This window comes from Macaca thibetana, chromosome 20 (genome assembly GCF_024542745.1).
Source record: "Macaca thibetana thibetana isolate TM-01 chromosome 20, ASM2454274v1, whole genome shotgun sequence".
NCBI classification, from domain to species: Eukaryota; Metazoa; Chordata; class Mammalia; order Primates; family Cercopithecidae; genus Macaca; species Macaca thibetana.
The window spans coordinates 9,644,775-9,671,957 of NC_065597.1; the positions used below are offsets into that span (position 1 = coordinate 9,644,775).

The window sequence follows — 27,183 nt, forward strand, 5'->3', positions numbered from 1 at the left end:
TTTAACCAAGCCGAAGAGGCCTCTTACCAGTGGAATGACCTTCTCCTCTTCCCTGCATCTCCTCTTTAACCTCTGGTAACAAGTCTCAGGATTGGTCCGAAGATAAACTGAGGTTAAAAGAATACGTGGCTCTCAGGACTCTGCTCATGGCTTGGAAGCGAAGCAGGCACACGGGCAAAGGCGGGAGGAAGGTCTGCACAGTTCAAGCAGGAGGCAGGGAGGGCCAGCTCTCGGCTTGACCACTGACCCTCGGCCCCGATTTTCATTCTCTTTCTGTGTCACCAGCCCCGTGGGGTCGTTTTGAGGCTGAATGGGATTCTGTTCATAGACAGAGCTCAGCACAGGCCTCACACCAAGCAGCTCTCAGTGAATGTTCAGGCTCTGTCCTTCCTGTTCTTTACCAACTAGAAAACCCATCAGATCACAGTGGATTTGGGTCTGAAAGTAGCGGAGGCAGGGAGGGAAGTTTAAAGAACAAAGGCCAAGGTTCTTCTCCATGACAGACCAGAAGCCCCAAATTCTGTCTGCCCTCAGGTAGAAGGCTGAACTCCTATGGGGAAGGAATTGCCGAGTGCCTCACCCATTGCCCCCAAGGGTTGGGGCCCAGCCAAGCACATCCTCAAGGGGCCCAGGAGAGAGACCAGAGGTGGAGGTGGGAGGGGTGCATCTCACCAATCAAATCAATGGACACGTCCATGTTCCTCAAGATCCAGTCAAACCATTCCGACAGAACTACATAGTCCACTTCTGGCATCTTCCCACTGCAATGAGAGTTGTAAGGGCTTATTCACCTAAAGGAAAGCTTCTGGGCTATGCAATTCCCCCAAAAGGATCTGGAGATGGCTCTCACTGAAAGGGAGTCAGCAAGGGTACCAGGGCACAAAGTGATCCATGCAATACTGGACATGCAGTGACAAGGACCCTAAGCATTCCCGACTTCCTGCTGCCTGGGGGCAGCTTATGGTGCAATGCTGCAAGGGCCATGGCACAGAGTGATGGGAGAATTCACTTGGGATTGGAACTCTAAGCAGAGAAAGGGACTTTAAAGCTTGTGCCCTGAGAACAGAGACAGTGCTCAGGTTGGGCAATGAATCAGCAAACCAATTTCACGTTTAGAAATTTATTTTGTGGACCAGGGTGGTGGCTCATGCCTGTAATCCCAGCACTTTGGGAGGGTGAAGTGGGAGGATCGCTTGAGGCCAGAAGTTCAAGACCTGCCTGGGCAACATGGAAAGACCCCCATCTCTACAAAAACTACAAAAAAATTAGCTAGGTGTGGTGGCACATGCCTATGGTCCCAGCTACTCGGGAGATTGAGGCAGGAGGATCACTCGAGCCCAGGGGTTCAAGGCTATAGTGGGTCATGATCATGCCACTGCACTCCAGCCTGGGCAACAGAGTGAGACCCCTGACTCTGACAAAACAAAAAATTTATTTTGTGAAAATAATCATGATGCTCACTGTTGCACTGTTTAAAACAATAAAAAACTAAATCTTGGTAAATCTATATAACAGAAAATTCATGCAGTAACTGAAGGATGATATTGTAAAATAATATTTAATGGCATGGAAAAATTTCAAATCTAATGTTCAGTGAAAGCAACATGATCTAAAACTGTGTATACCCCAACCACATTTCCAAAACTATTCACCAATGCATCTTGGAAAGGCAGGAAAGAAAAATATCAAAATGTAAACAGTGCTTTTCTCGAGCTGCAGGACTATGTGAGACTTTTATTCTTTATACCTTTTTGTATTTTCCAAATTTTAACAACACATTACTTCTCAAATCAGCAAATCAGCAGTGGGGGTTGGGGAGCATTACTACACATTCTATTTTTTATTTTTTTAAGACAGAATCTTACTCTGTCACCCAGGCTGGAGTGCAGTGGCGTGATCTCAGCTCACTGCTCGGTTCAAGCAATTCTCCTGCCTCAGCCTCCTGAGTAGCTGGGACTACAGGCGTGCACCACCATGCCAGGCTAATTTTTGTATTTTTAGTAGAGACAGAGTTTCACTATGTTGGCCAGGCCGGTCTCGAACTCCTGACCTCAAATGATCCACCTGTCTCGGCCTACCAAAGTGCTGGGATTACAGGCATGAGCCACTGCGCCCGGCCTACTACATATTTTAAATGTTAACTTTAAAAGAAAGACAAGAAGGCAAGAAAGTGGGAAGGAAGAACAAGCCCAGGGTGAAGGAGAAATCTGGCATCTATTCCTGGTATTTCTGTGGGTTTCCTGTGACCTGGGAGGAAATCAACAGGAAAGAGAGAGCAGGAATGGCCACGGCTGGAGGGCACAAGCCTATCAGCAGGCAGATGACCCTCACAGGCCTAGCAGAGGAATTCTCCCTTTAACATCCTCCATTCCACTAGTGGCTCCACGTGGGACCCGCTCAGAGCTGGGTTCAGCAAGACTGGCCATGGAGGAGTGACCTACCTGAGCCGTGTGCAATGGGAGGCTCCCAGGGGGAGGGGGTGAGGAGGGGCTGACTCCATCCCATGAGGGGATGAGGATGGAAGGAAGTAAGAGGCTGGAAAAGTGACGCAGGAACTCTAGGAGGTCAAGGGCACAAGCAGCCCTGTCTTGGGGCCTAATAGCAAGGCATGACACCAACTGGGGAGGGACATTCTCCCCTAGTCTATGAGACCACCCCCATGTTCTCAGCAGAGAAGAGCATTTGACAGAAGAGCAGGACAGTGGACGGAGAACAGCAGGGGGGCCTGAGCAGACTGCAGCACAGAGGCCAGGGCAGACCAACCTGTGGGACTGCCAGGACTCCCAGCTGCGTGGGGGAGGGGAGGCGGGAGGAGTGGGAAGGAAATCCTGCAGCATTAGAGAGGGGATTCCCAGTCAACAAAACTCAGGCACTATAAGTTCAGGTGACGACTTTGTGCCCACAGGCTGCCTCCCTGCCTCCTCTCCACTTACCTCCTTAAAAGTAGCCTATTCTTTATTCAGGGTCCATCCACAGACCCAAGGGCTTCAGGGAAACCTGACCCACCCCAAGCTTCCAAGCCTTAGGGTAGGCACAATTGATCTAAGGGAAGTCGTCTGCCCTGGTTCCAGCAATGTGTTCGGGAAGCCAAGCTAAGTCAATCAGTGCAGGGCCTCCCCCAGACAGGGGCCCGATTTGGATTAGGCAGGCATGAGGGAGGTTTGCAGGGACTTACAGAAAAGATACTTCCGCACGCTTGGGGAAGAGCCACTAGCAAGACACCTGCCCTTACTCCAACCAGCGAGTGAGAAGCCCAATGCTGCCGCGACTACACTGTCCCCCTGAAAGAATCGCACTGAGGACACGAACAGGATGCAGAGCAGGAAAATGAAGAGAAACAAGGCCAGAGGCATCAAATTAAGCCATCTGTTGGGAGTTGACAACAACTCATTGTTCAGGCTACTCTGAGTTGGGTTTCAGTTAGTTCAGCTCTGAATATTTGATGTTCAAGAAACCAAACCACTCTCTCTTATTTTCCGTTTCTGGAAAAATTAGACTGAGAAAAAATCGGCTCCAAGAAAATGAGGATGTGCAATGAGGAAGCTGCTGATTAGCTTCTCCCCTACTCCAGCAAACTCACAGCTTGAGGGCACAGAAGAGGTGGCACCGAGGGGGTGGAGCCAGTTAGCAGCAATTGAGGAGAAGTTAAGCTGCCAATGGGACAGTCTCCCAAGTCTCCAAGGCTGGACTAACCGCCGGAGGACCTCATGTGTCTACAGAGTTCAAGGAAGACTGTCCAATCCCAGAGCTGGGAGGGTGCCCACAGATATGACCATGGAACTGAACCGCAGCTCAGAACACATGAAGCAGTGTTAACTAAAATCAAACCAACCACCACTGCAAAACAGTCACAGTGCACGGAGGTCCACACATGGAGACATGGGGAGGGGGTCACACCTGTGGGGGACTCTGGGACTGAGAGATTCTGGTGGCTCTGCCCCCGCCACAGCTCCCCTGGGAATCGGCTCCAGGTAGTCACAGGGGCCTCCCACTCCCACCCCCACCACAGTCAAACAAAAGGCTTCCCCCACAGGGTTGGTGCAGACTGAGGGGCAGCCTCTCCCTTCCTAATGTTCTTGGAAGGGGTCCTTGGTGGGGTGGCCTCCCGTGGGCAGGGTCAGTAGGCCAGACCTATCGAAAACCGTTCCATGACTGGAACTGTGTGCCGGAAGAGGCTGGGGGATCCAGGAGGACTGATTGACCAGTGGCTGAGCTGAGTGAGGAAACAGAAGCCTGATCTCCATGACTCCGAGGGACATGGGGCACGGCAGGCGCTATTCTAACTGTACTTCCTCCTAGGAACTCTGCCCAGCTCCTCCTGTGTCTGTCTCAAGCATGGGGCTCCCTACACCACCGACAAGACAAGCCATAGCCTTTATTTCTATAGAACACACAGAGAGTAATACCAAGCAAATCCAAGTCTGGCAAATCCAAGCACATGACTCAACAGTGGGCACGGGAGTCTCACCCCTCCCCTGACCCCAAGGGGGCAAAACCAAGGTCTTCATCCACATGAATACATGAATCCTGCTGTTACATCAGCACAATTTCTTGCATCCTTCCTTGAGGCCCACAGAGCCCCCAGTCTGTGCGGAATGGATTAGAAGAGCTCCCTTGTATACGTTATTTCCTTTTGTTTTCACAAGACCTTGTGAGGCTAGCTTCAGTCCCAATTTGTAGAAGAAACCTGAGGATCAGAGAAGTGAAGGCCAACTCTGTCTGAGCAGGGGTTCAAGCCTGGCTCTTCCTACCCCCAAACCCAAATGCTCTCCACTGCACCACCCGCCCGCCCCACTCTGTCAGCTGACCTGGATCAAATCCAGTCTCTCTCTAGCCTCAGCTGCAGGAATGCCACAGCTCTTAGGCCCATGACCCAGACAGAAGGCTTCAGTCTAGACAGGAGCTAGGAAGAGCCTAAGCCCCTAGGCCAATAAGCAGGGGAGGAGGCCCAGCCTGTGGTTCCAAACACCAGGTCTTTCTTAGTATCTCCAACCACCAGCCACAGGTGAGTCAGCATGTCATTTCCTCAGCTGGGCCCCACTCCACGCCCTCACTTCTGTTCTTAGAAAAGGACGACCAGGCAATCTTGTAAAACCTTTGCTTCCCATTACTCGGCCCACACAGTCACCTGCGTGGCCTCTTTGGCTACATGAATTTTGCTCACCACCTTCAACTTTTCATGCTAGCCAGCTGCCCGCCCCTTACAAGTTCCCGTCTTTGGCCAGGCACAGTGGCTCACTGTGGCAGGCTGAGGCAGACGGATCACCTGAGGTTGGGAGTTTGAGACCAGCCTGACCAACATGGAGAAACCCCGTCTCTACTAAAAATACAAAATTAGCCGGGCGTGGTGGCACATGACTGTAATCCCAGCTACTCAGGAGGCTGAAGCAGGAGAATCGCTTGAACCCGGAGGTGGAGGTTGCAGTGAGCCGAGATTGCACCATTGCACTCCAGCCCGGGCAATAAGAGCAAAACTCCGACTCCAAAAAAAAAAAAAAAGTTCCCATCTTTAAGGACACTGTGTAACTGGAATCTTCCTCTCCAGCAATTAACACAGCCCTCTCGAACCCCTGGTGGCATAACCGCACTTACATTCTGCACACCCCAACCTCGCCGGGGTACACAGTGCCAGAAGAGGCGGGTCTCTCCCCTGACGAGCTCTTCATTTGTTCACGGCCCAAAGAGCAAGAACACCTTTCAAGAAATTTTACTTTGAGGAGATGCAGGATTCCAACATGTGGGCTTTTCTGGGGACCTGAGCCTGCCGTACACCCTTCTATCCAGACCCCCACAGATCCCGAACCAAGGTTGCAAGAGTTTCTGAGAGGGAGAAAAAGACCAACTCGAGCACTGAAGGGGCAGTGGTAGTGTGCCCTCCCACCTTGTGAAGGGCTCCCCATCACGGCATTTTGGGAAGCCTTTTCCTAGAGCATCCCAGGAAAAGAGGAAACACGAGCTCCCAGGCAAGAGCTGACGCCCCACATGCCACCGTGTGGTTCCCAGTACCCGGCTGAACTCCCTGCAGGTGGGAACCAAGACACCTTATTCTAGGTATGGGCAAAGGACCCAGCCAAACTCGGTTTTATGCTACATTTTGCATAGGTAGTAACAATGATAGTAATCTGCATTGGAGGAGCAGAAACCTCTAAAAACATCTACTTTGGCCGGGCACAGTGGCTCACACCTGTAATCCCAACACTTTGGGAGGCTGAGGTGGGCAGATCACTTGAGGTCAGGAGTTTGAGACCAGCCTGGCCAACACGGTGAAACCCCACCTCCACTAAAAACACAAAAATGAGCTGGGCATGGTGGTGGGCGCCTGTAATCCCAGCTACTTGGGAGGCTGAGGCAGGAGAATCGCTTGAATCTGGGAAGCAGAGGTTGCAGTGAGCTGAGATCGCACCACTGCACTCCAGCCTGAGCAACAGAGCAAGACTCCATCTCAAAAACAAACAAAAAACCCACATCTACTTTCTCAGTAATACTTCGTTGTGGATGACCACTGCATCGAGGGCAGCTGGAGTTGTCCGGAGAGTAGCCAAGCTCTGGTATTCCTTCCCTTCATCCTTTCTGTGGCTCTGGCTAAAAATACTTTTTACTTTGCCCTATGGCTGCCTGACTCTTGGCCTAGGAATAAGTTCAGAAACCTTAAAAACAAAGGTAACACAACATAGCCCCCAGCAACCCAAATATGAAGCAACAAAGGTGAAATTAAGAAACGACAGGCCAGATGCAGGAAACAGGAAATCCTGCACCCCGCAGAACTTTTCACCATGGCCCCGAAGACAATCCTCAGGCCAGGGCTGTTGCTCTTATGACCCCCAAAGGTCCAGTGAAGCCCCAAGGAAGCCCACCTCACCGTCAGAACTCCAGGGGAAAAGGGTCGCAGCACAGGGATAGAGGGTGCCCTGTGGGCCACCTGGCTACCAGCCTTTTTTATTTATTAATTTATTTTTTAGACAAAGTCTCACTAAGTCACTTGTCACTTGGGCAGTGGCATGCTCATGGATCACTGCAGCCCTGACCTCCTGGGCTCAAGCAATCCTCCTGCCTCAGCCTCCTGAGTAGCTGGGACTACAGATGTGTACAACCAGGCCCAGCTAATTTTTATTTTTATTTTTTGTAGAGATGGGGGTCTTACTTTGTTGCCCAGGCTGGTCTCGAACTCCTGGCTTCAAGTGATCCTTCCCCTTCTGCCTCCCAAAGTGCTGGGATTACAAGCATAAGCCACTACACCTGGCCCTGCCACCTTTTTGTAAGGCCCATATTCCTCAAAGTGTGATCCCTGACCAGCAGGAGTGTGGTCCCACCCGGGCACCTGCTAGAAATGTGGCCTCTCGGGCCCCACCTCAGTGCTACTGAAGTGGAATCTACCCGTAAACAAGATGCACAGGTGATCGTGGGAGAAGCTTAGAGTAAGGCCTGTCTGGAAGAGGCAGAGTACCTCAGGGGCTAGTACCTCAGGATTCTCAGCTTTGGGGGCCCCAGTGGGCCCTGAAGCCTTTGGCCTTGAAGAGAGAAATCTAGATGCCTCCTGCCACTTCCTCATTTGCTGCTTGCCCCCACACAGCAGGGTTCAGAACACGTTCCCCTCCTGTGGTTAGTTCCTGCCCGATCAGGAAGGAGCACTGGCTTTGTAATCCTTTCTCAGTTCCGTATCTGCCCAATAGGGTCAACAACCAGACAACAAATGCAGCTCCTGTCCATGGGTCCCTGCCCTGTTCCTTAACCATGAGAGCGGACGCCCCAGTTTCCAGGGAACACATAAGCAGGTGCAGTTCACAAGTGAATCACGCCCTGGGAAGGTGTTTTGAATACCCCTACCCCTCTGTTCTCTGCCTCCTGGACTTAGGGACTCTGGGGTATGTGGCTGAGGGTGTGGGAACTCCAAGGCACATGCAAAGCATGGTGTTTAATACAGCATCCATTGTCCTCAATGATAAGTATGTAAATTATTATTTTTAGATACAAAACAAGAACATACTATGGAGGAAAATGCAAAATCCTAACGAATTCTAGGTTAAAACAGGAGACTCCAAGAAACTTCCAGGTTGTTGGCAGGTGGCTGCTTTGGACCACAGGGGCTGGGAGGATGAGTAAGCAGTGCTATGGGAAGCTTTCCTCTGCCTTCAGAGGATTTCCATGAAAGGGTCTGAGGAACACCACCTTTTCTCATCTCCCTAGAGACCATGGTGGATAGCCTGGCCCTCCGGGCAGCCACAGTGCTCCCAGCAGCCTCTGGAGTGCCCAAGGCCACATGCCCACTGACAGCTTTTGGCTTCAAGAGATCTCAGTGATGGGTCTCAAGGCCCCAACAAGGTCTTCAGGGGAATCTCAGCCCCCGGAAAGCCATATGAACTTAAAACAATTAGATCCCAAGAACAGAAAGAAGGACACTGTAAGTTTCTTCTGTGGTTCACTGTCCCACAGAAATCCTAACCACAGAGGCCATGCATTCTGGGAGGGCCGGGGAGAGACATAAATACAAAGTCATCAGGGCAGGAAAAGAGCTAAAAAAATTAAAAGCTACATTCTCTTCCTAAACCACCCACAAAACAGCTCCAGGCGAGGCCCATGTCATCCGGACCAATGCCATAACCATAGAGATTGGGAGATACAGAACTGACACATCAGAAATGTGATGACACAGGACCATGGGTGGGAGTTACCACCCATGGAGTTACAAAGCCTGTGGCCATCAGCAGGAACTGTGACCCGGGCCAGACAAAGACAAATGGCTCCTGAGGAAATCTACCTGGCGCTGGGTGGCCTACAGGTTTGGGGGTGGGACTCGGGAACTCACAAATTTAATAAAGACCAAGGTGGGCAAGGACCCGCAAAAGGGTCCTAAGACATGAAGGAGGCGGCAGGTCAAAAGGCTCTTCAAAGATGGATGAGAGGAATCAGAGATGAGAGATGGGCTCAGAGAAATTTAGAAACTTGGTCTTCCTCATAAACAGAGCAAACTTCAGAGCCAGGATAGAACCCAGGCCCACCAAATGCCACACTCTATCCTCTCCCCTTAACCTCTGGCCATTCCATTCCAGATTACTAGCTTCAAAAAGAGCCATCAGGCCAAGCACAGCTGTAATCAGGCTCATGCCTGTAATCCCAGTACTTTGGGAAGCTGAGGCAGGAGGATCACTTGAGCCCAGGAGTTTTGAGACCAGCCTGGGCAACACAGGGAGACTCTGTCTCTACAAAAAATAAGAAATAAATTAACCAGAAATGGTGACATGTGCTGTAGTCCCAGCTATTCAGGAGGTTGAAGTGGGAGGATCTCTTGAGCCCAGGACATCAAGGCCACAGTGAGCCATGATCATGGCACTGCACTCCAGTCTGGGTGACAGAGCACGAGCCCATCTCAAAAAAAAAAAAAAAAAAAAAAAAAAAGCATTAAGAGTCACTGGGCCCACACAAAACAGGCCAAGCTGAATGTGATTCACAGACAGACACAGCCCCACTCTGTGAGGTTCACAGGTAATCCTACCCCACCGCCAAGATCTGTTCCTCGGGCTACAGTTCTTTTTTTGAGACAGAGTCTCACTCTGTTGCCCAGGCTGGCGTGCAGTGGTGTGATCTCGGCTCATTGCAACCTCCACCTTGGGCTACAGTTCTAATCAGAGCAGTACACTTCTAAGCAGAGCAGTACACAAACATAACAGGGGCTCCCTTCTGCTCTCGCTCTCCTCTGTCCTGCCTGTCCTCCCTCTGGCTGAGGTGCTAAAGAGCAGGAGCTGAGGGCAGAGGGCTGGATAAACCTAGCAGTGGACACCTGGAAACCCAGGCTGTCAGGTGAAAATGGGGCTCTAAGGTCAGGAATGCCACCTGCTGAGAGGGCAAGCTGCAGCCCACAAGAAAAGTCTGAGGTCAGGGGGCAAAGCCACAGCCAGGACTCACCTTGGCTGCCAGCCCCTGAGCCCACAGCATTGCTCTGATGTTCTGAGCAGAGGCTCTCATTTTGTGGGGGTGATACAGGCTCAAAAGTATGATCCATGGCAGCTCAGGGCTCCTAGGAGAAGCCTTTTTAGCGGCCCCTCAAATGAAAGGTACAAAACAGCAGGGGGCCAGAGCCTGGAGAACAAGTTGGGCTGGAGACCAAAGCACAGTCGCAGGTCCCCTCATCCAACAATAGCTAACAAGTATCAACCAGGAGCTCGCTCTGTGCTGGGTCCACACTAGGCAAGGACACCAAACTTGGTGCCTGCCCTTAGGAGCTTATGGTCTCGTGTGGAGGGGCGGGGCAGGCAATAAACAATTAGACACATACTAAGTTGAACCACACAAAACTGCCATTTTTGTAGGTCATAATTGGTTAAATCATTTCATATGATTGCCTTAAATACTACAAAGAAAACTAACAGAAGGTAGTCATTAAGAATAACAAGGGGGCCAGGCACAGTGGCTCACACCTGTAAACCCAGCACTTTGGGAGGCCGAGGCAGAAGGATCACTTGAGCCCAGGAGTGCAAGACCAACCTGGGCAACATGATGAAATCCTGTCTCTACTAAAAATACAAAAAAAAATAGCCAGGCGTGGTGGTGTGTGCCTGTAGTCCCAGCTACTTGGGAGGCTGAGGCGGGAGGATGGCTTGAGCCTGGGGGAAGGAGGTTGCAGCGAGCTGAGATCGTGCCACCATACTCCAGCTTGGGTGATAGAGCCAGACCCTGCCTCAAAAAACAAAAACCAAAACCAAAAACGAAACAAAGACTAACAAGGAGCTTGCCCTATCTAGACAGGGTGGTCGGGGAGGGCTAGGAGAGAGGGCGACATTTAGGAAGGCAGCTGCAGATGACAGTGGGAGGAAGGGCCTTCAGGCTGACATCCAAACAGCTCTGAGAGGGAGGGACAGCAGTATCCCAAGCTCACAGCGGGGACAGGTGGGGTCTGCAACCCATTTCCCCAAGACCCTGAGAAATCAGCAGTCTCTGAGCACAGGGATGGAGGGCCCCATGCCTGAGCCCTTGGCACTGACGGGCCACCAGAAGCCCCCTAACTAGGTATATATCACAGAGTCCGCTCTCATGAGGGAAGCTTTTAGCGAAAAACACAACAAATGCGATGCACACCATGCGTCTGACTTGCCCAACTCTCCACCCTTCCCTATAGCCTTGCACCATGCTGTGTAACTCACTGGACCCTCCCACCTTTCCACCCTGGGCTCATGTGACCATGTGACCTGCTTTGGCCAATGGAATGTTAGCTAACTTGGAGCAGAGGCCTGAAGACATGTCCTTACATCTCTGCTGTTGCTTCTACCCTCTGTCACCGTGAGAAGTGAACACCTGGGCTGGTTTGCTGGTCCCAGAAGGAGGGTGACAGGCAAGAGGAAGAGAGATAAGCCACCTCCAGTCACCCTTGCTTAGGCCCTCCTACATCAGCTGATTCCCAGACATCTCATTGAGCCCAGCCAAGGTCAGCAGAGCTGCCTGGTGACCAACCTGGCTGACTGGGCAACGAATGCAGATAGCTGTCTGCCATGAGGATTAGTGGCTGTTTGTTATACCACGTTGCTATGGCAATGGTTAACTGATACAACAGCGGGTACTCCGAATCTGTCAATCAAATAAACAAGTTTCTATTTCATTTTGAAAAATTAGTAGTTTAATAAATTATCAATTATGCAAACTACAGTACCTTCTATACAGGTTTTCTACAAAAATGTATCTTGCGCTGTGAATCGACCTCTCCATCAACCGTACAGATGACACCTAAAGGAAAGCAAAAAGAGAATCACAAACTCAGGGGAAGAGGAGACAGCCAGGAGGCCTTGAGAAATGTCTGTTACTTCCCCTGCCTGGGGACTTTGCTGAATATGAGAATCAAGGCGGAGGAGAGAGTGAGGCAGGAGGACCTCCTCACTCCTCTGCTGGGAGGAGAAGCCACATCTGCCACCAGGCTCAGGCTATGTGCCCCTTCCACCCTGACCTGCCCCACACCCCAAAGCTGCATACATGGCCCAGCAATGCTGAGGCTGATGGCTCATCAGCAGCCACCTCTTTGATGGGAGGTGAGGCTCAATTGGAACACGGCCATGCCCTGTAGAAACCATCCAAAGCTGTCCACTTGTGGCAACATGTGGTGACTATCACGGACCTAAATAGGGTGACTTTGCTTAAGTGGAGGGACTGCATGCATGAAGTACAGCCCCACGAGGGTCAGGTTGGCGGTGACGTTCTGGGGGCTCTGCCCATGGAAACTGGGAAGGACGATGCCCAAGAGGGAGGAAGACAGCCTGACAGCACCCCTCTCTGCCAGGATGCTCACACCCTCTGCAGACGATCTTGCCCTTTGTCCAGCGTTCCTCTGGGAAGCAAAAGGTGCCTGACCCTTGATGCCAGGCAGACAAACAGCACTCTCACTTGGCCATGGTCCACAGCACCCATGGAACCTGGGCCAACAAATCCGAGGCAGATTGAAAGCATTTGAAAACCCAGGCATTTCTTCCCTCTCCCTGCTGTCCCTCTGTCCATCCATCCTCTGCCCATCCATCTTCCTTTCCATTCTTCCATCCTCTCTTTCCTTACTTCCTAGCTCCCCATTCATCCTTCTGTCTCCTTCTGCTCATCCTTCCTGGTCTGTCCATCTCTCTCTGCCTCCCAAGGTAGATTTCCTTAAATAGAGGAGCACACTTACATCCCTTCCTATCCAAATATCATTAGATACAACTTAGGTTTGCAATTGAGTGCCTGCTCAGGAAAAGCAGATTAGCAAAGGCAAAACGCGTTAACCTCAGATCTTTTGATTTGTGGATTTGTGTCATTTAGACAGATATTTGGGGAGATGGAAATTTTTACTCACCAAAAAGGTCCCGCTCACATCTTTCAATTTGAAAAGACAGATTTACAGAAGAGTGGTAGCTATTGTTGCAGGTACCCAGACTGGGACTGAACTGTCCAGTCCAGCAGCTGTGCCAGTGTTAAATGCTGTAGGGATAGTCTGTCTCCTTCATGCAGAGCCTTAAAGCTGGCATCATAGATTGTGCTTACAGCCTTGAAACATAGGTGCCGATCAGGACCTCCTCACCCCCTTTCTTCTAAGAGACTGTCTCTAGATGCACCCTCACTGATGGAATAGGCCTGAGCAGCCATGTTTGTGCCTTGGGGTCATGTATCCAACACCTGATTGAACCAGGGCTGGACACCTGACCAAAGCTGAACCAATCAGATTCTTTGTCTCAAGAATTTGAACTAAGAGCCAGACCCCATGAAGGTTAAATTAGTGGTTCTCAAATATGAAAACAAACAAAGCATGCATTCAAGTCACCTGGAGGGCTTGATAAAACACAGATTGCTGGGCCTCATCCCTAGAATTTATAATTCAGCAGGTCTGGGATGTGACCAGAAAATTTGCATTTCTTTTTTTTTTTTTTTGTGAGATGGAGACTCACTCTGTCACCCTAGCTGGAGTGCAGTAATGCAATCTCAGCTCACTGCAACCTCCGCCTCCCGGGTTCAAGCCATTCTTCTGACTCAGCCTCCCAAGTGGCTGGGATTATAGGTGCGCACCACCACGCCAGACTAATTCTTGTATTTTTTAGTAGAGATGGGGTTTCACCATGTTGGCCAGGCTGGTCTTGAACTCCTGACCTCAGGTGATCCGCATGCCTCGGCCTCCCAAAGTGCTGGGATTACAGGTGGGATCCACCACACCCAGCTGAAAATGTGCATTTCTAACAAGTTTCCAGGTGATGCTTCTGCTGCTGGTCCAGGGACCACACTTTGAGAAGAACTGAGTTAAATGGCATTGAGTCCAGCAGTGGTCCTCACCTGACAGGGGCACCACCTGGCTGGCTGAGGTTTGTGGGTAGGGGCACTAGAGGCTGGTCAGAAGAGAACTGCAGGAGCCAGTGACCTTGGCCCCACACACAGAGGCCTGCACAGCACTGAAGGCCTAGCCTGGCTTCCTTGTGAAGTTTCCCTTCCTGGCAATCACATACCCCAAGTCTGAAGAAAATGTTTAAGAAGGCTGAAACTGAGCATTTGAAACGTACCTGAGGACAAGTATGCCTGTCCAGCATGGTGAGCTGCACGTAAGTCTGTAGCGTAAGGCCCCAGCGAGAGGCATCTTGGTACATCAGGCCCTGCAGAAGGGAAAACACAGCACTTTCCGTCAGAGTGGCATCTGCAGGAGGACCCTGGTCTCACAAGACACTGAAGGACAGCTCAAGAAATCTACACACGCAGGGTTGGGGCTGAAGATGAACCCAGCATGATCACAGGGCTCTGACAGCAGGGTGGACAAAGGCAGACACTGAAACAATTAGAGGACGGTATGGTAACAGCTATCATAGGAGCCTACGGAAAGTCTCCAAGGGACCAGAGCAATTAGGCCAGACAAAGAAATGAAGGGCATCCAGATTGGAAAGGAAGAAGTCATCTTAACCTTGTTCACAGACAACATGATCTTACACTTAGAAAAGCTTAAAGACTCAGGCCATTATCCTAAGCTTATTAATGCAGGAACAGAGAACCAAATACTGCATGTTCTCACTTTAAGTGGGTACTTACAAGAGGGTACAATGGGTACTCATGGACATAAAGATGGCAACAATAGACATTGGGGACTCCTGGAGTGGGGAGGAAGGGAGAGGGCAAAGGTTGAAAAGTACCTATTGGGTACTATGTTCAGTACCTACTTGATGGGATCCATCATACCCTAAACCTCAGCATCGTGAAATATAGCCAGGTAGCAAACCTGCGCATGTACCCCCACAAAACGAAAATAAAAGTTGAAATTACCAAAAAAAAAAAAAACCTTACAGACTCCACCAAACAACTGTTAGAACTGATGAACGAACTCAGTAATACTGCAGGAATCAAATCAACGTACAAAAATCAGTAGCATGTATACACACCAACAGTGAACAATCTGAGAAAGAAATCAAGAAAGGAATTCCATTTGCAAGAGCTACAAAGAATATAAAATAACAGCCAGGCACAGTGGCTCCTGTCTGTAATCCCAGCACTCTGGGAGGTTCAGGCGGGTGGATCACTTGAGGCCAGGAGTTCAAGACCAGCCTGGACAACATGACAAAATCCTGTCTCTATTAAAAATACAAAAAAATTAGCTAGGTGTGGTGGCGCACACCTGTGATCCCAGCTACTCTGGAGGCTGAGACATGAGAATCGCTTGAACCCAGGAGGCAGAGGCTGTAGTGAGCCGAGATCGCACCACTGTACTCCAGCCCGAGCGACAGAGTGAGACCCTGTCTCGAAAAATAAATAAATAAATAAATGTAAAATACCTAGGAATCTATTTAACCAAAGAAGTGAAAGATCTATACAAGGAAAACTATAAAACACTGATGAAAGAAACTGAAGATAACACACACAAAAAAGGAGATATTCTACACTCATGGATTAGAAGAACTAATATTGTTAAAATGACAATACTACCCAAAGCAATTTACAGATTCAATGTAATCTCTATCAAAATACCTATGACAGTCTTGCAAAAATAGGAAAAAAAAATCCTAAAATTGATATGAAACCACAAAAGACCCCAAAGAGCCAAAGCAATTCTAAGCAAAAACAAAAACAAAAACAAAACAAAGTTGGAGGCATCACACCGCCTGACTTCAAAATTTACTACAAAGCTGTAGTAACAGCTGGGTGCACTGGCTCTTGCCTGTAATCCTGTTACTTTGGGTGGCCAAGGAGGGAGGGTTGCTTCAGGTCAGAAATTCAAGCCCAGCCTAAGCAACAAAGTGAGACCTCGTCTCTAAAAAATTAAAATAAGGAAATTTAGCCAGACATGGTGGTGCACACCTGTAGTCCCAGTTACTTGGAGGCTGAGGCAAGAGGATCGCTTGAGCCCAGGAGTTCAAGGTTACATTGAGCTATGATTATGCCAACTGTGCTCTAGCCTGGGTGACAGAGCAAGACCCTGTCTCAAAAAAAATTTTTTTAATGCTATAAGTACCCACGTCAGCATGATACTCACATAAAAACAGACACAAAGACCAGTGGACAGAATAGAGAATAGAGTTGGCATTTACAGCCAACTCATCTTTGACAAAGGCACCAAGAACATTCAGTGGGGAAAGGACAATCTCTTCAATAAATGGTGCTGGGGTAACTGAATAACTATATGTAGAACAACTGAAACTAAACCCCTATCTCTCACCATATACAGAAATCAAATCAAAAACAGACTAAAGACTTAGAAATCTGAGACCTGAAACTAAGAAACTACTAAGAGAAACCACTGGGGAAATGCTCCAGGACATTGGTCTGGGCGAAGACTTTTCTGTGTAAGACCCAAAAGCACAGGCAACTAAAGCAAAACCAGACAAATGGGATTAAATCAAGCTATAAAGCTTCACAGGAAACCATCAACGAAGTGAAGAGATAACTCGAAGAATGGAGAAAGTGTTTGCAAGCTACCCATCTGACAAAGGATTAATAACCAGAATATATCAGGAGCTCAAACAACTCAACAGTAGGAAAAAAAAAATTCTGATTTTTAAATTAGCAAAAAATCTGAATAGACAGTTCTCAATAGAAGACATAAAAACAGCCAACAGGTATATTTTAAAATGCTCAACATCACTAATAATCAGAGAAAAGCAAATCAAAAGTACGAGATATCATCTCACCCCAGTTAAAATGGCTTTTATCAGGCCAGGGGCAGTGGCTCAGGCCTGTAATCCCAGCACTCTGGGAGGCTGAGGCAGGTGCATCACCCGAGGTCAGGAGTTCAAGACCAGCCTGGCCAGCATGGTAAAACCCCGTCTCTACTAAAAATACAAAAAAAAGTTCAGCTGGGTGTGGTGGTGCACACCTGTAATTCTAGCTACTTGGGAGGCTGAGGTAGGAGAATCGCTTGAACCCAGGAGGTGGAGGTTGCAGTGAGCTGAGATCACGCCACTGCACTTCAGTCTGGGTGACAGAGCAAGACTCTGTTTAAAAAAAAAAAAAAAGACTTATATCAAAAAGACAGGCGATACGTGTGGAGAAAGGAGAACCCTCATACATATTTGTTGGGAATGTAAATTAGTACAGCCACTATGGACAACAGTATGAAGGTTTCTCAAAAAACTAAAAATAGAGCTACCATGTGATCCAGCAATCCCACTATCGGGTATATATTCCAATGAAAGGGAATCGGTATATTAAAAAGATATCTGCACTCCCATGTTTGTTACAGCAGTATTCACAGTAGCCCAAGTATGGAATCAACCTAAGTGCCTATCAATGATGAATGGTTAAAGAAAACATGGTATATATACATAATGAAATATTATTCAGCCATGAAGAAGGATGAAATCTTGCCATTTGCAGTAACATGGTCGGAACTGGAGGTTATTAGGTTAAGTGAAATAAGCCAAGCACAGAAAGACAAATATCATATGTTCTCATTCATATGTGGGAGCTAAAAAAAAAAAAACGGATCTCATGGAGCTAGACAGTTGCTGGGTTCGGTGGCTTGAGCCTGTAATTACAGCTACTCAGAGGCTAAAGTGGGAGGACCACCTAAGGTCAGGAGTTCCAGAGTGGATTACTGGTTACCAGACGCCAGAAGGGGTAGGGAAGAGAGGGGGATGAAGAGAAGTGATTAAAGGGTACAAATATATGGTATGATAGAAGAAGTAACACCTAGTGTTAGATAGATCAATAGGGTGACGATAGTTTACAATAACCTGTTGTGAATCTCAAAATAGCTAGAAGAGACCAGGCACGGTGACTCACACCTGTAATCCCAGTACTTTGGGAGGCTGAGGCAGGCAGATCACTTGAGGCCAGGAGTTTGAGACCAGCCTGGCCAACATGGTGAAATCCCATCTCTACAAAAAAATACAAAAAAATTAGCTGGGTATGGTGGTGCATGCCTGCAATCCCAGTTACTTGGGAGGCTGAGGCAGAAGAATCGCTTGAACCTGGTAGGCAGAGGTTGGAGTGAGCCAAGATCATGCCACTGTACTCCAGCCTGGGTAATAGAGTGAGACTTCATCTCAAAAAAAAAAAAAAAAAAAAAAAAAAAAAAAAAAAAAAAAAAAAAAAAAAGCTGTAAGAGAATAATTTGAATGTTTCTAGCATAAAGAAAAGAAAGCCAGGTGCAATGGCTCATGCCTATAATCCCAGCACTTTGGGAGCCCAAGGCAGGAGGATCACTTGAGCCCAGGAGTTCAAGGTTACAGTGAGCTATCATTGTGCCACTGCACTCAAGCCTGGGTGATATAGCAAGACCCTCCAAATAAATAAATAAATAAATAAATAAATAAATAAGTTTTAAATTTTAAAAAAAGTTAAGCTCTTTAAGATAATCCTTAAAAAGTAATGCTTTGGTTTGAATGAATCCCCCAAATTTCATGTGTTGGAAACTTAATCCCCAATGTGGCAGTATGTAGCAGGTGGTGCCTTTAAGAAATGATTGGGTCAGGAGTGCACAGCCCTTTTGAATGGATTAATCTATTCATGGATTAATAGGTTAATGGGTTATCTTACACTGGTGGCTTTATAAGAAAAGGGAGAGAGACCTGACCTAGCATGCTCAGCCCCCTCACCATGTGACACCCTGTACCACCTCAGAACTCTTTGAAGAGTCCCCACTAGCAAGAAAGCCCTCACCAGATGCACCCTCTCAACCTTGGACTTCTCAGCTGCTCTAACTGTAAAAAATAAATTCCTTTTCTTTGGAAATTCAGAAAATAAAATAAAATCACCAAGGAACATGCACACAAGTCATTCAGTGAATGGCTTTGAGCCCTCTGTAGTCTGTCCAGCCACCAGAGTAAGTCTGTGAAACATGAATCAGTTCTTGCCACTCCCCTGCTCAGAACCTTCCAGTGGCTTCCCATTGCAAGCAGAATGAAATCCAAACCCTTATCATGGCCCACAGGGCCTTCTCTCATTTCCTACAACTCTCCCTCTGGCCTGGTTGGCTTCCAACCACATGAGCTTACTTAGCGTTCCTCAAACATGCCAAGCATGGTCCCACCTCAGGGCCTTTGCATCTGCAGCGCCTTCTGCCTAAACACTCTTCATCCAGGTATCTGCAGTGCTCACACCCTCATGTTTAGGCACCTTATCATAGACACGTTCCCTACTTATCTCATGTAAAACAGAAGCCCACCCACCTACTCAATCACTCTCCATCCCCTCTAGGTGCAAAACACTTCATGCTCCAGCGTACTTGCTAAGAAACCTGTTCTGCTCTTTTCCTCATTTTTAAATTAATTTTATTTATTTTTTATTTCTTTTAGAGATGGGGGTCTCACTATGTTGACCAGGGTGGTCTCAAACTCCTGGCTTCAAGCAATCCTCTAATCTTGGCCTTCCAAAGTGCTGGGATTACAGGCATGAGCCACCATATCCGGCCTTTTCCTCATTTTTGCTTTTCATTTTTCTCTTGGTGCAAACTAATGAAACTCCAGTGCTCTTCACTGAGAACTGCAGACTCCTCTGACAGCAGTTGAGAGAAAATCTCATAAAGGCTAGGAGAAACACTCCCTCTTGCCTGATGGCCACAGAAACAGTCATGTTTCTTCATCAGAAAACCAATTCAGATAAAGTGATGAATTAAGATTTTTCAAAGTATCGATCTTTCTTTTGGTCTAGAGTGGAAACTTATATAAAAATAGCTACTTCTATTGTATTTTTTATTAGGAAACTCTCATTGAAAAGGCTATCTGTAACAAGGACACTCAGACTTCTGAGGCTGTGATTCTGTCCTGGGAAATGTCACTTATGATCCCTAACACCTGTAACTCTAGTTGTTTTACTTAATAACCGAGCCTGGGTTCCTCCTTGGCTTCTAGAGAATATGAATGTTACAGAGGTTTCTTTGTGATATTCAAAGAAGATGACTGGCATTCCATCTTCTTGCGAATGCACAGAGAAGAAATTCTTCTCATGTCTCTTTAGGATTCTTTATTGAAAGACTGAGAGGTTTTGCCTTATTTAAGAAACATCATTTCACCTGCTTTAGTTTTCTTCCTAGCTCCTATCACCACCCACCAGATTATATGTTTGCCTTCTGGCTCCCCACACTGGAATACTAGGGGCAGGAGAGCAAGAGCTTCGAATTTCTCACTGCCATATCATCCAGAACAGTGTCTGCCACGTGGCTGACAAGCACTGAATATTGGTTGAATGAATGGATGAATGCACAAGCCCCTGCTAAGTGCTAGGCAGTGCGCCTAGGTTTTAGCAAATAACAGTGAACAAAGTAGACACAGTCCCTGCTCCTAGTAGAACTCGGAGTCTAATGAACCACACAGGAGATGCCAATTGTGTTGCTAAAAATCAGGGGGCATGGCCGGGCACGGTGGCTCACATCCGTAATCCCAGCACTTTGGGAGTCTGAAGTGGGTGGATCATGTGGGTCAGGAGATTGAGACCATCCTGGCCAACATGCTGAAACCCTGTCTCCACTAAAAACACAAAAATAAGCTGGGCATGGTAGCGGGCGCCTGTAGTCCCAGCTAGTCAGGAGAGTGAGGAAGAAGAATCGCTTGAACCCGGGAGGTGGAGCTTGCAGTGAGCCGAGATCGCGCCACTGCACTCCAGTCTAGAGACAGACTGAAACTCCATCTCAAAAAAAAAAAAAAAAAAAAAAAAAAGGAATCAGGGGGCAGCACAGGCTTCCAAGTCCATTTACTAGCTGTGTGACCTCAGGCAACTTATTTTTTTTTTTTTTTTTTTTTTTTTTTTTTTTTTTGACGCGGAGTCTTGCTCTGTGCCCCAGGCTGGAGTGCAGTGGCGCGATCTCGGCTCACTGCAAGCTCCGCTCCCCCGGGTTCACGCCATTCTCCTGCCTCAGCCTCCCGAGTAGCTGGGACTACAGGCGCCCGCCACCTCGCCCGGCTAATTTTCTTGTATTTTTAGTAGAGACGGGGTTTCACCGTGTTAGCCAGGATGGTCTCGATCTCCTGACCTCATGATCCGCCCGTCTCGGCCTCCCAAAGTGCTGGGATTACAGGCTTGAGCCACCGCGCCCGGCCTTCTCAGGCAACTTATTTAAGTGCAATCTCCTAAACTGAAAAATGAGACTAATCATCCCTACCTCACGGGACGGGAGCTCAGAATCAACATCCCCTTCTAACTCTTGCAGGACCCAGATTCTACCCATCTCTCTCAAGCAGCCAGAGCAGAACTTCAAAATGGGGAAGGTGAAGGAAGGGCCACAGCACACTACAACCCCTGTTGCTAGGTTCACCCTTGGGAAAGCAGGCTGGCGGCTTCCAGGTAAGCCAGAGGCGGCCCCTGTTACTAGACAGGGCCAAGTTGCAAACCCAAGTCAGGGGTCCACCAAGGATCCTGGTTACTTAGAGATAGGTCCTGGGGGGTTAGGTCTGAGAAGTCTTGGGTTCTGATAGGTTTCTTCTAGGGGAGGGGAGGATTGGAATGAGCAACAAGAAATGAACACCCCTAGTGGCTGAGGTTGGCCACTGGGAATAGTATGGGATAGGAAGTCCCTGGGCTCTGTGCCTAGCCACGCAGGCCTCAGAGATCCTTGACCTCAGAACGCCAACATGCCACCATTTTCTGCTTGTCCCTCCCTGGTCTTCTCCAACTCAGCTAAGAGCACAGAGGATGCCTGGGCAGTCTCAGGCTCAGGCAGAGGCATCACCATTCTCGGGTGCTTAAGGGGAAGCCGGGGGTTCATGCAACCAACAACCCACTCACCAGAGGATTGTGGCCACGGACATTTCTCCACTTGGACACAGGCTCCGTTAACACCTGGAAGGAAAGAAAACATCAGAACTGCTGCTTCTCAGTGCTGAATCCTATAAAAGTATGTAAGTGTTGAGGGGAAAGCAAGGAGAGAAGGGAAAAAGAGAGAAAAAGACTATCCAAATTTGGGTGCCCAAGGTAGGCCAAAATAGCTGACAACCCCTGTGAGGTCACAACTCTAACTAGACACGGCTTCCTCACATTACTTCCAGAAACATCCTGAGAACAACTCTATCCATCCCTGTACCCAATGTGCCAAGCATAGGTACGTCCTACCTCTCTATTGCCCTGGTAGCCTCCCCAAGGTCAGAGCTGGCTCTGTCCATCCCTCTTCAATGTATTCTATCCCAGCCCTGCCTGCCTACCACATCAAGCTGGCAGGTGGGCGGGTGAAGCCAGGAGGGACACTGGACAGCGCTAGGCCTGGGCAGGCCACCTGCCTCCATTTCCTGCCTCTGATCACTGCACTGGGTGCGCTGGCTGCTGAGAGTCCCTGTTTCTTTAGTACGCTCCCTGTCTCACTGATTGGAGGCATTCTTTCCCTCTGGTCCTGTTTGTACCTTTTAGGATGACTGCCAATTTCTCCAACATCCTGTGTGTTTTCAGACACATATCAGGATCTCTGCTGGGCATTTCTAGAGCCTCCATCTGTGGTCTAGACACACAAATCTGGGACAACCCCAGACTCTGCTAGAGCCTTTCTGGGTATGCAGGTGTGCGCCAGAAAAGATTTAAGTGGTGTTCTTGAGGCCAAGATCTTCAGAGTGCCAGGATCCACCTGGGAACTTTCAGAGTACATGTGAGAAGGGGCCATAGGTGTTGTACAAAAGACCAAAGGCAGGCAATGCATGGAACTCCTGAAAAGTAACCATCCTGGCTGGGCGCAGTGGCTCACACCTCTAATCCCAGCACTTTGGGAGGCCGAGGCAGGCAGACCACTTGAGGTCAGGAGTTCAAGGCCAGCCTGGCCAACATGGTGAAACCCCATCTCTACTAAAAATACGAAAATTAGCAAGATGTAGTGGCGCATGCCTGTAATCCCAGATACTTGGGAGACTGAGGCAGGAGAATCACTTGAACCCAGGAGGCAAAGGTTGCGGTGAGCCAAGATCACACTACTGCACTCCAGCCTGGGTGACAGAGCAAGACTCCATCTCAAAAAGGAAAGAAGGAGGCAAGGGGAGGGGAGGGGAGGGAAGGGATCACCCCTCACCCTCACACCTCTGTGTCTTTGCTTATGTTGTTTCTTGTGCCCAGCATTCCCACCCCATCCCACTTCACATCAACTTTCATCACATGGAAAACTCCTATATACCCTTCAAAATCCAGTTCAAATATGCCCTCCCACTGCCCCTCTCAAACCCCCTCTCCTTCTTCTAGATCTTCTTCCCAGCCCCTAAGTAGCATACACAACACCACATAGGCCCACTAGAGTCTGGGTCACAAGGAGCCTTGCTCCCTGACCCAGTTCAGGGGTGCTTCATCCACAGCAGTGTCACCCAACAAACATTTATTGAGTGCCCACTGTCTGCCAGATACCCATGCTAGGCACTGAGGATACAACAATAGCAAAACCAGCCCAGCCTTTGCCTTCACAGAACCTTAAGCCTACCAGGGGAAGCAGTCATTACTCAGGTAATCACAGAAGCCAACATGTTTTCAAACCCCAAGAAGTGGTATAAAAGAGAGGTACAGAGCGGCCAGGGAATGCTCCATCAGGAAGCATAACCTCACTGGGAAGGTCAGGGCACACGGAGCTCAGATCTGAAGGGAGAGTGGTCTTCCTAAAGCCAAGAAAGCTCTTCATAGCACAGAAGAACCAAACAAGGGTGTGGCCCCTGCAGCCAGACAGCCTGGGCTGGGATCCGGCTGTATCACGCACTGGCCAAGTGACCCTGGACAAGCCACTAAACCTCACTGAGCCATGGTTTCCTCATCTAACACTGCAGTAAAAATGGTACCTACTTCAGAGGGACTCTTCTTGGGAGGATGAGATCATTTGGTATTTATGATGAACCCTTAACAGTGCTGGGCAAATAGCAGTATACTCATTGGATGTTAACTATCATTGTTGTTAATCAGCTCCAAGGCCTTCAGTGAGACTATAAGCACTTCTAAAGTGCCATTAAGAGTCATATCACTCAGGACAGGTGTCAAGAGTCCCCAAGACCCCCCTCCTCCCCAGGTTTGATGATCCATGAGAACTCACAGGACACGGCACACAGTCATACTCACAGCTAAGATGGATTACACCAAAAGGACACAAAACAAGATCCGCAAAGGGGACCGGGTGCGGTGGCTCACGCCTGTAATCCCAGCACTTTGGGAGGCTGAGGCGGGTGGATCACTTGAGGTCGCGAGTTCGAAACCAACCTGGCTAACATGGTGAAACCCCATCTCTACTAAAAATACAAAAAAAAAATAGCCAGGCATGGTGGTGGGCGCCTGTAATCCCAGCTACTTGTGAGGCTGAGGCAGGAGAATTGCTTGAACCGGGGAGGTGGAGGTTGCAGTGAGCTGAGATCACGCCACTGTACTGCAGCCTGGGTGACAGAGCGAGACTCCATCTCGGGGGGAAAAAAAAAAAGCAAGCAAGCAAAAGAAAAAAGGATCAGCAAAGGGAAAAAGGGCAGGGCACAAAGTCTGGAGGAAACTAGGCACAAGCTTCCAAGGGTCCTCTCCCAGAGGAACTGCACAGTACACACTGAATTCCCCAGGCAACAAGATGTGACAATACATGTGAAATGTTGTCCAGCAGGCAAGCTGGCCTGAACCTGGGAGTTCAAGGTTTTCATCAGCGCTCAGCCATGCAGGCAGCCACTTCCTGACATGTACCAAAATTCCGCACTCCCAGGAAGAAAGCAGGTGTCAGCATAAACCACACTGTTTGCAGAAACAGTTTAGGCACAGAGCCTGTTATCAGTTAGGAATGGTGGGGGCACTCCCAAGATCTAAGTTCCCAGATGCCAGTCAAAGACCACCCTTGCAAGCAGGTGTTTCTAAAGGGCAGAAGTCTTAGGTCTGCTATGTTAACTCTTTCCTGCACAGCAGCACATGAACACAGCAGGACAAGGGCTATACAATGTTTATTATTTTTATCAAACTATATATATAGATATATTTCTTTTCTTTTTTTTTTTTTGAGACAGGGCCTCACTGTCACCCAGGCTGGAGTTCAATGGCACAATCATGGCTCACCACAGCCTCAATCTCCTGGGCTCAAACAATCCTCCCACCTCAGCCTCCTGAGCAGCCGGGACTACAGGCACGTGCCACCACATCCAGCTAAGTTTTGTACTTTTTGTAGACATGTGGTTTCGTCATGTTGGCCAGGCCACTCTCAAACTACTGGGCTCAGGTGATCCTCCCCACTCAGCCTCTAAAGTGCTGGGATTACAGGCATGAGCCACCACACCTGGCCATACATGTATTTCTAACAGAAGTAAAAACAGGAAAGGAAGGGAAGAAGGACAGAAAATGACTATAAAAGTATAGAAATTGTAGCTTCTGTAGTAACAAAAGAGAGCCATCAATAGAGAAGATTAAAACACTAAAATCTAGAACAAGTAAGACAGGTCAATGTCTTAGTGTAGAGATGATTCTTAAACATCTCTGAAGTTAGTTTTAGTGACTACGCTTTAAATGAACTAGAAATTAAATTAATTGCCTATGCATAGTAATAATACCCACTGCTCAGACATTGCTGTCTCGGATGTCACACTTCTAGCCCTGCTCAATAGCCTGACCTTTCTTCTCACCCATGTAGACTCTTTTCCTAACCAGACTTTAGGGCAGTCAACACTTGCACTGTCCAATACAGTGGCCATGAGCCACAAGCAGCTATTGAGACCCTGAAATGTGACCAGTCCAAATTAAGATATGCTCTAAGTTACACTTATTTTACAAACAGTTTGAGCGTCCCTAATTGAAAAATCCAAAATCCTAAATGCTTCAAACTCCAAAACTTTCTGAAAACCGACATGACACTTCAAATGAAAAATTCCACACATAAATACTTAAGACAAATTTGTTTCATTCACAAAATTATTTAAAATATTGTATAAAATTACCTTCAGGCTATCTATATATGAAACATAAATGAATTTCGTGTTTTGGCTTGGGTCCCATCCCCAAGATATCTCATTTCGTTTATGCAAATATTCCAAAATCTGAAAAATTCTGAAATCTAAAACACTTCTGGTCTTAAGCATTTCAGATAAGGGATGCTCAACCAGTATCATATTCCAAAGACTTAGTATAACAAGATAGAATGCAAAATAGCTCATTGGTGATTTTTATATTGATTAAATGTTGACAAGATCACATTTGTCATACGTTATATGAAATAAAATGTCCTTTTTATTTTCTGTGGGTTTTTTTCTTTTTTTGAGACGGGGTTTCACTCCTGTTGCTCAGGATGCAGTGCAATGGCGTGATCTCAGCTCACTGCAACCTCTGCCTGAGCTTAAGCAATCCTCCCATCTCAGCTTCCCAAGTAGCTGGGGCTACAGGCACGCCCCACCATGCCTGGCATATTTTTGTAGAGATGGGGTCTCGCCATGTGGCCCAGGCTGGTCTGGAACTCCTGGGCTCAAGCGATCCACCTGCCTCCGCCTCTAGCATTACAGGCTTGAGCCACAGCACCCGGCCCTTTTTGTTTTTTTTAATGAGGCTATTAGAAATGTTAAATTACACCTGTGGCTTGCACTTGTGGCTCAAATTATAGTCCTATTGGACAAGGTTAGTCCACACCCTCTATAAATTATCCCATCAAGGGGATAATTTGTTGGCCAGGCCACTCTCAAACTACTGGGCTCAGGTGATCCTTCCCCTTCAGCCTCTAAAGTGCTGGGATTACAGGCATGAGCCACCACACCTGGCCATACATATATTTCTAACAGAAGTAAAAACAGGAAAGGGAAGAAGGAAAGAAAATGACTATAAAAGTATAGAAATTGTAGCTTCTGCAGTAACAAAAGAGAGCCATCAATAGGAAAATCCTAGGTTACGGCTTCCTTCAAACCTAGCGTGGAGGCCGTACCTCAACGTCTGTCGCGCTGGAGAAGAATTCCAGGCATGTCGTCTTCCCACTTGCAATATTGCCCTCGACACAGATCTGGCAAAAGACAAATGCACATTAGAGTCAGAACTCAAGTGACCAGGGAAACCTCAGGGAATGATGGCTAGGGAAAGGGCTCAGGTGAACAGCATAAATGGTTCAGTACAAGATTTTCAAATGTAAACCAAAATCCCTCCTCAGGAAACTGGCAAGGCCCCATTGTTAGTAATAACAGATAAGCTGATCCTCCCCGAGTGGCAGGCTCAGGTTGGTCCCCCGAGACCAGACCCTCCTTTACGTCAACTCCTAAACCATACACAGCTTGTCTGCCCAGCCCAGCTCTGCCCTTCCCTAGTTCAGCCCCACAGACTATTAGATTTTAGGCCTAAGTGTCCTGCCTCCTTAACAAGAGCCTAAGCGATGGCTTTGAGGCTAGGAAACAC

The 27,183-nt window shown here is 48.2% G+C and overlaps 2 protein-coding genes across 3 annotated transcripts in view; one reads left to right on the forward strand and one right to left on the reverse strand.

Annotated features, from left to right (window-relative positions):
• The window catches only part of CA7 (carbonic anhydrase 7), an 836,404-nt gene that overhangs the window by 491,486 nt on the left and 317,735 nt on the right, over nucleotides 1-27,183 (forward strand). The gene's annotated exons all lie outside the window — the stretch shown is intronic.
• TK2 (thymidine kinase 2) overlaps nucleotides 1-27,183 on the reverse strand; it is a 42,922-nt gene that overhangs the window by 6,950 nt on the left and 8,789 nt on the right. For both annotated transcript variants that reach the window (XM_050774962.1, XM_050774961.1), the window contains exons 3-8: nucleotides 26,723-26,797; nucleotides 21,634-21,687; nucleotides 13,995-14,084; nucleotides 11,639-11,712; nucleotides 673-761; nucleotides 28-107 (exon numbers count right to left, since the gene is read on the reverse strand). In XM_050774962.1, coding sequence (XP_050630919.1) covers nucleotides 28-107; nucleotides 673-761; nucleotides 11,639-11,712; nucleotides 13,995-14,078 — 327 coding nt within the window. In that variant the 5' untranslated portion in view covers nucleotides 14,079-14,084; nucleotides 21,634-21,687; nucleotides 26,723-26,797. The remainder of the gene's footprint in view (nucleotides 1-27; nucleotides 108-672; nucleotides 762-11,638; nucleotides 11,713-13,994; nucleotides 14,085-21,633; nucleotides 21,688-26,722; nucleotides 26,798-27,183) is intronic.